General features: G+C 47.5%; 1 protein-coding gene across 7 annotated transcripts; it reads left to right on the top strand.

Annotated features, from left to right (window-relative positions):
* The first annotated feature begins 1,130 nt into the window (after positions 1–1,130).
* On the top strand, positions 1,131–12,957 carry WDR45 (WD repeat domain 45). Of its 7 annotated transcripts, none has more exons than XM_053297034.1 (11): positions 1,131–1,282; positions 1,908–2,026; positions 3,066–3,140; positions 3,322–3,426; positions 4,046–4,151; positions 5,338–5,432; positions 5,589–5,668; positions 7,543–7,751; positions 11,788–11,889; positions 11,972–12,117; positions 12,399–12,957. In XM_053297034.1, exons 2-11 carry the CDS (start codon positions 1,978–1,980, stop codon positions 12,506–12,508), a joined length of 1,077 nt encoding a protein of 358 aa, XP_053153009.1. In that variant the 5' UTR covers positions 1,131–1,282; positions 1,908–1,977; the 3' UTR covers positions 12,509–12,957. The 7 variants fall into 7 exon arrangements, with proteins under 7 accessions (XP_053153009.1, XP_053153013.1, XP_053153007.1 ...); XM_053297032.1 differs by having other exon boundaries at positions 1,134–1,282; positions 1,904–2,026; XM_053297031.1 differs by lacking the exon at positions 1,131–1,282 and having other exon boundaries at positions 1,289–2,026.
* Positions 12,958–13,123: the final 166 nt, after the last annotated feature.

Below are 13,123 nucleotides of genomic sequence, written 5' to 3'. Positions count from 1 at the left end.
ACTACTATAGAAAGGGTGTCACAGCCTCAACTATATTCCTGGTAATAAGGTAAAAACTCAACACTCTTACTAATAAAGAAATGAAGGTGGTGATCATCATGATCAGATCTTTCTTTTCTCAAAGAAAGAGAATTTAAAGAAATGTTTCAATGTGGCAGGTATTCAGTGAATGCTCCTGATTCACCTACTACTGCTTGTTTACGTTCTCCTTCTGTGTCTTTAAAGGAGCCTGTTGCTGTACACATTACAGCAATTCCTTTCCCTTCTTACCTATCAGATTACTCTAATTGTGGTGGGCAGTAGGCTTAGGGTTGCCAATAGTCCTCTATTTGGGGGCATTAACAACAAAATTAACAGCCATCAGTGATTGGTTAACTTACCATTCTCCAGGTATCAGGTTCATGAAAATCATGTAAGCAATGTGTGTGAAGCCTATTTTTACTGGCTAACAATGCTTCTCTTGCTATAAAACCATAGATATGCATAGGAGAAACAATCTTAAGTTGTAACAAATTTAAGTTGCAAGTGGTTTAAACATATACAAACATATATACAGTACCGCTACTCAGGCTCTTGTTTACCCTGGCATACTCCCCCACACCATGTCCCATTCAGGCAATGGAACATTGGCAACCCTGTTAACTTTCAAGTGCTCCAACTATGCAAAGGCTGGCATAAACCCTGGCATAAAGGGAAACAGCTACTTTAATCTCTTCAGATCAAGGCAAAATCCCCTGAGGGTCTGGGAGGGGGCTTGCATTTAAAAGGTATTTTCTCAGTTGCTCTGTGAGACAAATTGCAAGGAGGTACAGTACAATCTTGATCATGTTCAACTCAAGTAAAATCCTAACAGTTCGATCGAGTTTACACACTGGTTAGTGTATTTATAACTTATTTAGCTGAGAAGAAGATCCAGTCAGTAGCGTACATTTCCGCTGCCGTGACAGCCATGCTAAAACCAAGATTTCAGCTTCCAGTTTTCTCCAAACCTCCTTCCCAAGTCAAACTGGAGTCCCCGGCGATGAAAGACTTGGGGATGCCAGTATGAAAAATGGCCGCCGTGGGCAAACGTCGGCTCTGCTGATTCTGGAACTAGAGCTTCAGCTCTTACTACGTTCCAACCTCCTCTGGAGCTTCAGCGTTTCCTGGATCACGTGATGGGGCACTCTATGCTTCCTCTCTATGGTCTGACACTACAAGCCCGGGGCTGGGTATTTGTGTTTACTGTACGGAGACCGACTGGATGTAAATAAGGGAATTGCGAAGGCTGGGAGTACTACAGGTGAGGCGGCTGGAAGCAGAGCAGAGCAGAGCGGGTGGGCGGCGAAGGGGAAGTGTTGGGAAGAAGGCAAAGTGACTGAGAGATCTAAATTTAGCAGCACTGAGATAGGAGGCAATAGGATTCTTGGGGGCAGCGAGAGACTGGCTGCTTAGGCCTGTGGGCTTGCTTTTTGTGTTTATTGCGGGGTACGGGGGAGGCTGGCATAATGTCAGAAGGAGGGATTTAGGGGACGCTTTGTAGCAGGGAGCTGCCCAAAAGAGATGGAGGAAGCCAATAGGGCAAGATATGGTGTATAACAGAATCAAGGGCCAAGAGGTCGGGGAAGTGGGAAGGGCAGCAGGCCCAAGTAGCTGGCAGTGCAGCTGCACCCCATGGAGTAGGCTTGGGAGAAGAGGATCTGGGGCCAAAGGAGGAAGTATGAGGGGCTGTGGGGGGTATAGACTAAACCTGGACAGGGCAAAGGGAAGATAAAAATAAAGGACTCTAGTGGAGTTGGAGATAGAAGCACACGTGACGAGGTCTATAGAGGGGAAGAAGGGTTGCTCTGTCACAATCTGAGCTAGTGTTGCTGCTTGGTGTCTGTTTCTCCTTTCTGGCTTCTTCCTCTTCCCATCATGACAGCAAGGGAGGAAACAAATAAAGCAGACAAGCCCTGTGTGCCTGGCCCTGTTGAGGGGTGTCCCTCAGGGCTCATCATGGCACAGCAACGAGGGGTCAACAGCCTGCGCTTCAACCAAGATCAGAGTAAGTGATCTCCCACTATTGGATTACTAGTCTAGATTCTCCACTTATTTCCCTTTAACCAGGAGTCAGGACCCAGTTTCTTTAGGGAAATTAAGAGGAGTGTGGCTTGTAAGAGGAGGCACTGTGAGCGCAGCATCAAGGGCTAGACATGTAATGATCAAAAGGGGGATGAGGAATACAAAATTCCTCCACTATAGCTGCGAGGAGTTGTGGGTAGGCTGCCACCATCCACTTTCTATCTGAGCAGATTCACCTTTCCAAGGGAATATTCTGGGAGAGTAAAGTGGGAAACCCCTTCTTACAAGAAAGGCTTGAGCAGTCTTAGGGCTTTAGGAGCATGTGACTAGGGCAGGACCCAGTCAGGAGTGACGCTCTGTAAAAACAAGGATTTATTAAAAATTAGATGATCAGGAAAATTAGAGAGGCATCAACCATCACTGCTTCCATTCAAATAGAACTCTTCCCCAGGAACTACAAGAACCATGTAGTCAGATCCAAGCACTTAAACAAAGATAAATTCCCTGATGTGTCTAGCTAAACTGGTCCCTATCCTTCCTGCTTACTTCCAGGTAAGGAACTCTCAGTTGATTCCCAGACTAAGAATGTTAAATTCCCATTTTCCTACAGTAGTTGCCGATCAGACTTCACTTAGAGGCCTCCAGGGAAGAACTGAACTCTCACACAACCCTCCCCTACTCCTCTATAGGCTGTTGTTGGGTAAACCCTGCCCCTCACTCTGGTTTGGGCCACGGGATTTGATTATCCCAGGACTTATTTGGAGATGCCAACCCTCCAAGCAGTTACTCTAATTGAGGCCTAATCCTCCCTCAAACCTGACTATAATTACACCCTGCTGCTTAAAACAAGACCCAGGGAGTAAGAGGTGTTCACCCCTAGGTTGTCGGCACCCTGGACTATCTCGCCTTGCACAGGAGCATTGGAATACTATGGTCAGCAGCCATACAGTCGGTGAATGTAGTAAGGGGGGATACCACCTCCTGTGGTAGGAGTTTGATCTACTCACTCTCTCACATCTCAGGCTGCTTCTGCTGTGCTATGGAGACTGGTGTCCGGATCTATAATGTGGAACCTCTCATGGAGAAAGGGCACCTTGGTAAGAAATGGAAGAGCCAGAAAATGGGATTGTGGGCCATCCATGTCCTCCACCCTTGTGCGTGTGCGTGTGCATGTGCATGTGCTTGCATCTAGGGCAAGATGCAAGTGCTGGCTAGCTCAAGGAGTGGAAGCATCTAGCTTTGGCTCTAAACATGCCTCTCTCTTTCCCCAATTACCAGATCATGAACAGGTTGGCAGCGTGGGGTTAGTTGAAATGCTGCACCGGTCCAACCTTCTGGCTATTGTGGGTGGAGGCGGCAACCCCAAATTCTCGGAGATCTCAGGTGTGTATCTATCTAGGGAGTCTAATGGATCAGAACAAGGGGATCTCACATTGTGATCCCTGGATTTTCATCAGTGATGAAATGGTTTTGAAATGACGAATGGTTTTTAGCCTACTTTCCTTAAGGAAAATAAGCATATGAGATCACCCAGGTGTATGTGTCTCCATCCGTCCATCTCTATTCACTTTGTAATGCCTGGATCAATATGAACCAAATTTGGGACAGTTATAGGGACACCTCAATGGCATACTTTGTGATGATGTTATCCACCCTGATTCAAGATGGTGGCCGCGTAAACGTTTGAGGCACAAGTGGGCTAACGTGTGAACCACCTAACCAGTTTGAACCAAATTTGCTACAGCTGTAGGGACACACAGGGATGCCTCAGTGGCATAGTTTGTGATGATGTCGTTCAGCCCAATTCAAGATGATGGACAAGTGAACATTTAAGGCTGAAATGGGCTAACTTGTGAGGATGGTAATTATCAACTAAGATTATAGTGGAAGGAAAGTAGGCAGATTAGTTCTTACCAGAACAACTTATTCATACCTCCAAACGGGTAAACACACTCTCCTCATTGTGTCTCTACTTCTTTTGTGTTCAATTCCTTCATTACAGTCTTGATCTGGGATGATGCCCGTGAAGGGAAGGAGGGCAAAGACAAGCTGGTATTGGAGTTTACCTTCACCAAGCCGGCATTGGCAGTTCGCATGAGGCATGACAAGTATGTATGGGGATTAAATCAAGCTCACCTGATACCAGGGACTAGTTGGGACAAAGTATTATATGAATGTGTTATTCACACTAGAGGAAGAACTTGGATATAGATAGATTGATTGCTTCATTTCCAGTTATCTGTATTTGGTGTCCCAAAATCCAAATCTTGCACCCAAGAAAATTCAGCTGTTAAAAATCTGCTGTGCATATCAGTGCAACTTGCATAGACTGAACCCAGTATAGGCTGGTTTTACTTTTTGAAGCTGGGACCATCACAACTTGACAGCACTGACAACTTTAGAGTAATAATAAAAAGGGAGCACTAATAACATCTGTAAAAAGTAGCAGTATCCAACATAAACAGAAGTTACAGAATTAAACATATCATACTGGAATGCACAATATATTCTCTAGATTTACTAGCAAGTTGAAGCTTAAAAGGACCAGGGGGTCTCAAATCAGCCCCGTGTTCCATGGCTACAAAGAAACTGGCCTACATCAAGAGCTGGAGAGGAGAGCAAGCATGACTTGTCCCCCTGGCTAAGCAGGGTCCACCCTGGTTGCATTTGAATGAGAGACCACATGTGAACACTGTAAGATATTATTCCTCTCAGGGGATGGAGCCACTCTGGGAAGAGCATCTAGGTTCCAAGTTCCCTCCCTGGCAGCATCTCCAAGATAGGGCTGACAGAGATTCCTGCCTGCAACCTTGGAGAAACCACTGCCAGTCTGGAGCTAGATGGACCAATGGTCTGACTCAGGATATGGCAGCTTCCTATGTTCCAAAGAGCTGCTTGTCTCGAATGCTTCCACAAGCACATGGAGGGGAGAGGCAATTTTTGGCAACTCCCCCAAAATCCACTTCTCTCTCCAGGAATATATTTCTCGGGACATACAGGTGGCTGCAGAGGAAAGGGGGAGGTCGCTGAATATCACCTTTCCTACTTGTGAGCATGCAGAAGCATTCTCCACGTGTGATTTTTAGTTTGTACGTAGGCCATTAAGTTTACATGCTCAAAAACATTTGCTTTTGTGTATGCTGCTGTATAGGAGCAACCTTTTGTCAATGTAACAGCGTTCTCCAGGACTAGGTACACCTTTTGCAGAACACCTCTCGCATATACATATGTACTCTGTGGTGTTCTGGATCTCTTCATCTTGCCAAGTTCTATGTTTTTGTTCCTCCCTTCCAGGATAATCATTGTCCTACGCAATCGAATCTATGTCTATTCTTTCCCGGACAACCCTACCAAACTCTTTGAGTTTGACACCCGGGACAACCCCAAAGGTATGAACCCCCATCACACATGCACTAGCCACACACACACACTTTATTCCGCCTCATGGCAGCAGACCCCCTTCACAGTCCCTTGAACTATTGTGTTCATAAGAAACAAGCTCATCTCTGATCGTTGCCTTTCTTTTTGTTTCCTCTGCACTTTAGGACTTTGTGATCTCTGTCCCAGCTTGGAGAAGCAGCTCCTAGTTTTCCCTGGGCACAAATGTGGCAGTTTGCAACTCGTGGTGAGTATGCAGAGAGAAGGGGCTTATGGGGTGGGCAGGCAGGGGGAGAACAGCTAATTGCCACTTCCTCAGTGAGGGCTGGCTTGTTACAACATGGTTTAAAGCTTTGGACTGTGCTCCTAGGACTGTGGTTGGTACTCGGCAGAATTCAGAAATAGCGATGTGCATGGAACCGGTTCGGAGGCCCTGGGCCTCTAAACTGGTTCAAAAGTCCGTCGACGTGTGCACGTGCACCAGGCACTTCTGAGTACTTCTGGTCCGAGGAGGCCCCAGGGTGGCAAGGAGGTATGCTGTTGCCCTGCTGGACCTTTTTAAAAGACAGTTTTACCCAGCAGGGGAAACACGGCGGGAGAGGTAAGAGCACTCTTCCCCCCCTCCTTAAAGATATCCCCACCACCACCTTCAAACTGGCAGGCACCAGTTCTGTGCACACCACTATTCAGAAATGCTGTGGCTCCAGCTTGAGGATCTTTGGACTAAACAAGAACCTTTCCAAACATTAAAAAAAACCCAGAGAGTTTGATAGTGAGCAGTATACAAATTTATTAAACAAATAAACCAAAAAAAGAGGGCTACATCCAGTACCAGAGGCACTATATCCCATGCCACTATTTTGACTGATCTTTTAATGGTTTGTTTTACTTTGTAAACCTTCTTGAGGAAAAACTTTATTAGGTAGTATAAATATGCAGCAAGTATATAAGAAATAAGAAAATGATGCAGAAGCCAAATGCCACCTGAGATTTGTGCAGATAAGGCCATTTGCATTTGCACATGTATTATTCCATGGGGATGGGCAAATGGTTGTGCAGGGTACTGATGCCCCACTCCCTGACAAGTGGAAATCTTACTCGGTTTAGTCCAAAAGCCAGCCACTGCCCTAAGGTTTCTGAGATTTCATCAGGCAGCGTCAGTGTGCTATCAGGCTTGTCTTCGTATCCCTAAGAGCTAGAAATAAAATTAAGGTTGAGTTAAAACATTTTATGATAAAGTTAAAATAAAATTGAGTCTTGGAATAACTGCATTCTCTATGCTTCCACTTGTGCAATTCCAAATTGCACTGACCCCTGGATATGAGGTAGGTCTTTATTGTACATGAGAAACAGTTTGAGGGACTGTGACTTGCATTGTATACCGCCCAGAGCCTCTGGATGGGGCGGTTTATAAATGTAATAAATAATAATAAATCAATAGGGTTGACATGCAGACTCGGTTCACCCATTTCACCAAATAGCAGTTTTGCCATTTATGCCTGAGCATCTGGCTCACACGTTCTGATTGCCTCCCTGACTTCCTGGTTTGATTGAACCATAGCTTGTGATTACATCTGAACTAAGCAAACGGTGACGTGCTGTGAATCAGAATTAGAAACCACACATTGAAACCATTCCCCACTGCACTTCTTATGTTCAGGCAAGCTATGGTTTGATCAAGCCAAGAAGCCAGAGAGGGAATTGGAGTAGGGAAGGAGAGTGCCCAAGCCTGCAGCAAGTTCTTGATCCTCCAGACCATGGTTTAGAGCAGGGGTTCCCAACCTGTGGTACTCTCAGATGTTGATGAACTACAACTCCCATCATCCCCCGCCACAATAAATTGTAGTTGGGGATCATGGGAGTTGTAGTTTAGCAACATCTGGAGCACCATAGGTTGGGAACTCCTGGTTTAGAGGATTGGGAACATTGTGTCTGAGCCAGCCTGGGCCTCTTGCCTGCCTGCCTGCCTGAGCTGCAACTTGAATTGAGAGCTTCCAAGTGAAAGATCTGCTTCTTGTTCACTGGTTCCCATTGACTCCACATCTTCCATTCAGCATAAATGAGAGCAAGCGAGGCTGGATATTGGGTCACCCATTTTTGTTTTATTTGTCCCCTTCTTAGGATCTGTCCAGCACCAAGCCAGGTACCTCTTCCGCTCCGTTCACCATCAATGCCCATCAGAGCGAGATTGCCTGCATCTCTCTCAACCAGCAGGGTACCGTTGTGGCCTCTGCCTCCAAGAAAGGGACCCTCATCCGCCTCTTTGATACACAGACCAAGGAAAAACTGGTGGAGCTCAGGAGAGGAACAGACCCAGCAACTTTGTACTGGTGAGAATTCCCCCACTCCCAACCCTGCACAAGTCCTCACTCAGAAAGGACCAGATCTCTGAGCGAGATTGTGGCTGCTGCATGTTTTGCTTCATTCCTTCACTAGTCCTCTTGCACAACCTTCACCCTGCTTGTTGTGAAGCAGAAGCAGTGTCTTGTTGCAGGAAGAGGTGAGGCTGGGCGAGAGGACAAGTGGAAGTCTGGGTTGCAGCTTCTCCTGGTGCCTTGGAGCATTCAAAGTTATAGGCACCGAATCTACATGAGGAGCTGGCACCTCTATTCGAGACTGATGCCTTGGTGTTCTAGAAAAGAACCATTCTGAGGCTGCAGAGAAGCTTGGCACACGAGAAAAACTACTGCTGAGGCATTGCAGTGAGGGTAGTTCATGACACCGAGGAAGCATCGTTTGTCTTGATTACTGGGTATAGCCTGTCCTGTTCTGAGGGCTGAGGAGTGGGGGTATGCATGGACTGTGGTTCGTGCACCGGTCTGAATTTAGACCGGTCTGCGGTCCAGCAGACCTGTTCGCCGAACCTTTGTGCATGCGCAGAGGTCAGGTGAGTGACGGAGCCGTGCACAGGCTGTGGTGGGGAGGCACTGCTGCAGCAGGATATTGCTTGGAGCGGTGGTCCAGCTGGTAAGACCCTCCATCTTTACTGTTAAAGGTGCCGCTCGCCACCTTGAACCACCGGACTGGTTTGAGGCTCAGCTGAACTGGGCTGAACCAGTCCATTGGACTGGTGCATGAAACATGGTCTGTGCACACCCCTACTGAGAGGAGTAACACAGCCAGTTAGACAGATGGGATTTCATCTCTCCAAGTAGTGATCCTTAAAACTTGCCATTTTGCACAATACTGTTTTTCACTATCAGGGCTGGTGTTAGGGCTTCTGGTGCCCCCCCGCAACCTATAAATCGGAGCCCCCTCTTAAATTTTTTAAAACAGTGAGCAGAATATGTTTTGCTGCCGTAGGATGTGGTGATGACCACTTGTTTAGATGGCTTTAAGAGAGGATAGACAAATTCTCTGAGAAGTATCACTGGCGGTTAGTCATGATGGCTGTGTGGAACCTCCATGCTCAGAGGCAGTATACCCAAATGCCAGTTGTGTGTGTGTGACAAATTGTAGATAAAATGAATAACATTTGTAGATGAATCCTACAAATTTCAAACTGTTCTTTTACTTCCTTTTGCAAGCACATTAATTTAAAAAAATCTGTTACCTGTATTTACATCCTCTTATCAGTGCAATCTATGCAAAATGACTTTTCCCAACCAACAACAGACCTCACCCCCTACTAGTTGAATATATTGGACAGAAACCCCGATATGATAGCTGCTCCTGTCTTTAAAACTGTCAGTAAAATACTTTGTGAAGCATACAAGTGTATTACTTTGCTTCTTCCACAAAAGCAGGAATACCATGAAGAAAAATGGGCACGATTCAGCAAAACCCGTACCCTTTGTGCACTGAAATTCATTGTGTTTACCATTTTTGTTTAACAGATAAGAATATCAAACCACACACAGCTTGATCCTGTTGCTTCCCCTCCCCCTTCCCATTAGCCCTTCTCTAATCCGTCCCATCCTCACCCCTGAAAGTTCACTACAACTTACCACCACCAACCCCTGCTCCTTTCTTCAACCCACCAAAGGTGGTGTTTTATTTTCCTTTTTAAACAGTCTTTTAATGGGCATCAAGACAATATGTGTAGCACTGCAGCAGCTCACAGCAAATGGTCTGCAAAAACGAGTGCAGTCCATCTTCTTTCAGGTTAAACAGAATGGCACAGAAGCAGGAGGTGTGGGGGGTGATGGCTGTGTGTGAATGATCCCGAAAAGCATTGGGAACAAGAAAAAGGGTTGGGGGGGTTGTGTGGACATGTTTGTACCTCAAACCACAGTTCTGCTGCACTAATATCAATTATCATGGGGTGGGGAAACATTGCAGCACGAATCACCATTTATTCGTGAGTTAGGTTTGTGTTCTCACCAGATGACTGCTGCTGATCATCAGACCATCCGGCTGAGCTTTAGAAGAACACTCCCCACCCCTGCTCAACATGAGGATAGGATAGTGTGTGACGTACTGCTGGTGGTTTTCTTCCTCCGTGTCTGTCTTGTCTGATTGGAATTAGCCGTGAGGAGGAAACTTGGTTTGAGTCTTGAGATATGGAAAGTAGTCGAGTGGCCACAAGTATTATTGGTTTTGAACGCTTGCCCTCTGCTCCCGGGCTGGCTGGCTGGGCTTGTGTCACCTGCTGCCACTTGGCAGGCTTCCTGATATGGGGGGGCGGGGGGGAGCGACTGAGGCTGCTCCACCTCCTTCTCCCATTGTCACCCCTCGCTTTCATTTTGAAAGCTTCCGAGGCGGCACACAGGCAGGGGAAACAACGATCGCCACCCTTCTCTCTGTCCTGCTGCTGCTGCTTCTTGCAGGCTGCAGCCTCTGACTCTGTGTAACTATGCACTGTAGTGCTGGGCAGGGCAGGGCTCTCTCCGGGCTACCCGGAGTCTGTCTCTGAGACAGCGGATGATGTGGAGGCGGGTGGGATGGGACACCCAACCCAGAAGTTTTGGGACAGTGAGATGTGCTGCCTCTCTGCTTGCTGCTCCTGCGGTGGGAGCGAGCCCCCAGCACGGCAGCGAGCGGGGCAGGCTGCTCGGACCCGGAGCCTCGGAAGCACAGTCAGCCATGTGCCTGCCCGCTAGTGCGGGGCCTCTCCTAGCATGGGGATGGGAGCTGCAGGCGCCCTCCCAAAGTCCGCAACCCCCCTGCCCCGCGGAACCTGCTTACCGTGTTCCGCCGGCCCTGTTCCCCATTTGGGTGGAGGATGTTGTGTGTTGGGTTTTTATTTTGTGCACTTGAAACACGGACAGATTAAGATTTCCCTCTTTGCTGCTCCGTAAAGTAGATGCCTTCTGCACTCTGATGCAGCTGTCCTGGGTGTGCAGGCACTGCCGGGCTTGGCTGCTGTGGCAAAGCATAGAAGATAGTAGCTAAATGAAACCTCCCTGTTCCATGAAAGGTGGTCGACCTCTCAGTGCAAAGTGCTGGAGACAAACAGCAGCATCGGGGAGGGGGGTTGACAACGAGTGGCCCCCACCTGGCCCTCTGTCTTTCATAGAGGTTGGATCCACATCAGTTGGCAGGTGAAGCTTTTCATGATATAGAGCTGAACATTAACCTCCGCTCATTGCTGCAGGTCAAACAGCTGTTTGGAGGGCACTTGGAGAGAAGTCAGTCCCGAAGCTGGCAACCATAAGAGAGAACAATCCATGCCCTGCTTATGAGTGCCCAGAGGCATCCTTTGGGCTGCGGTTGGACTTGGCGTGCTGGACTAGTTGGGCTGCTGGTCCAGTCTAGCAGGCCTCTTGTTACACTGGTCAGTGGGGCACTGCTGTTCAAGGAGAATTCATTTGGCTGGTTGACAGATGTCCCAATGATATAGAGCAGGGCTGCACAACTTCAGCCCTCCTGCAGATGTTGGACTACAACTCCCATCACCCCTGACTATTGGCCATGGTGGCTGGGGATGACGGGAGTTATAGTCCAACAACAGCTGGAAGGCTGTCGTTGTTCAGCCCTGATGTAGAGTATATTTGCCAGCCTAGCAATATGCCCACCCTGTTCCCCCAGGCTGAGCTGTATTTTTAAATTTCACATTCACTCATGCATTTGCTCTGGACGAGATTTTTAGTGTCGTCCTCTTATTTCTCTTGTCTCGGTGGCCCACCTAAAAGTGTATTGCAGATCATCGTTGAACTTCAGTTTGAGAATCGCAGCCTTTAAAACTTTTGCTCTTCTTCAATTGCAGATCTTTAAAAATACTCTTTTTTTAAAAAGAGTGACAAATCGTAGTCCTACATGGGGCCAGGTACTTTCCTGAGGCTTCAGCAAGAGGCTTTAGAATGGAGACTCTTTGCTGCATTTCCTATCCTTCTCACAGGGCAGTTGCTGTTAAGTGGACATAGTAGTGGGAGAAGGAAGAGGTCATTAACGAAGCCTCAGATTCACTTTCTCTTCTCCCCACAGCATCAACTTCAGTCACGACTCTTCCTTCCTCTGTGCCTCCAGCGACAAAGGAACCGTCCACATCTTTGCCCTAAAAGACACCCGCTTAAATCGGCGTTCAGCGTAAGTAGTGGGTAAACACCCCACAAGGGAAAGTGTTGCCCACTGGACCATTCTGACTGTCATCCTCCTCCTCGTCTTGCAGATTAGCACGCGTGGGAAAAGTCGGCCCCATGATAGGCCAGTACGTGGATTCTCAGTGGAGTCTAGCCAGCTTCACTGTGCCGGCTGAGTCTGCCTGCATCTGTGCTTTTGGCAGGAACACCTCCAAGAATGTCAACTCAGTCATCGGTAAGTGGCACTGATGTTTGTATACAGGTGAACTGTTTTGCCCTGTGTTGGCTGCATGGAAAGTTACTAGGGGCAGCTGCAACTGTGTCCGAGGGCCACCCCTACCATTAGGCATGGCGACACAGTCTGCCATGGGTGGTAGATTCTGGGTGCCATTAAAGGACAACAGAATGCTTATTGTTTAGGTGGTGGTTAGTTATTTTATCACCATGGGAGTTGCATTTTGGGAGCTCTGTTCACAGCCTGTCCTGAGTGTTTCAATTCTCTTTCCTATCCTGCAGCTATCTGTGTGGATGGTACTTTCCACAAGTATGTCTTCACTCCAGACGGCAACTGCAATCGTGAGGCTTTTGACGTCTACCTGGATATATGTGACGACGATGACTTTTGAACACAGCTAAGCCTGCCATGGGCAGGCAGAAGCACCGCTAGGCCCACGGACAATTTGGGAAAGTTGCTTGGCCTTGAGCATATTGAGGGCCTAGATTGGGGAAGAACAAGGCGTGCTGGGAATTCTGCTGGGCTGCTGTAGCAGGCCGGAATGGATGCCAGGAGAGCACATTGAGTAATCATTTATCCTGCCATCCTGGGTGTCCTGTTTATTGCTGTTTTGGTCTGGCTCCCCAGCTCATGTTGGTAATCGATGAGAGGGCCCAGAAGGTCGACTTCTTTGGAGACATTGTCACAGACTCTGTTCAGCCTGGATTTTGGAAGCGGGGAAGATCCTTTTTACTGGTTATATCTGGGTGTTCCCGGCTCTTGAAGAGACTTGAGGGAGGGCTGTAATTGAAGTTCAGTGTAAGTGCTGTTTGTCAATAAAGCAATCTATAATTAGTAAAAGATGGCGGGAGAGAGACTGAAGAACTGAAAAAGGAACATGTGGCGTGGAAGTCCAAGATATGGGTCCAGGCTTAGCTTGGCTAGAGTGGTGAGAAAATAGTACTATTATTCCCCCAATGGAGTTATTCTTATGTCATGCATCAATGGGATGGGAGTGGCATATCTC

Source organism: Hemicordylus capensis, chromosome 2 (genome assembly GCF_027244095.1).
Source record: "Hemicordylus capensis ecotype Gifberg chromosome 2, rHemCap1.1.pri, whole genome shotgun sequence".
NCBI lineage: Eukaryota > Metazoa > Chordata > Lepidosauria > Squamata > Cordylidae > Hemicordylus > Hemicordylus capensis.
Note: the sequence above shows the minus strand (reverse complement) of the source record. Positions and strands in the feature narration are given on the sequence as shown.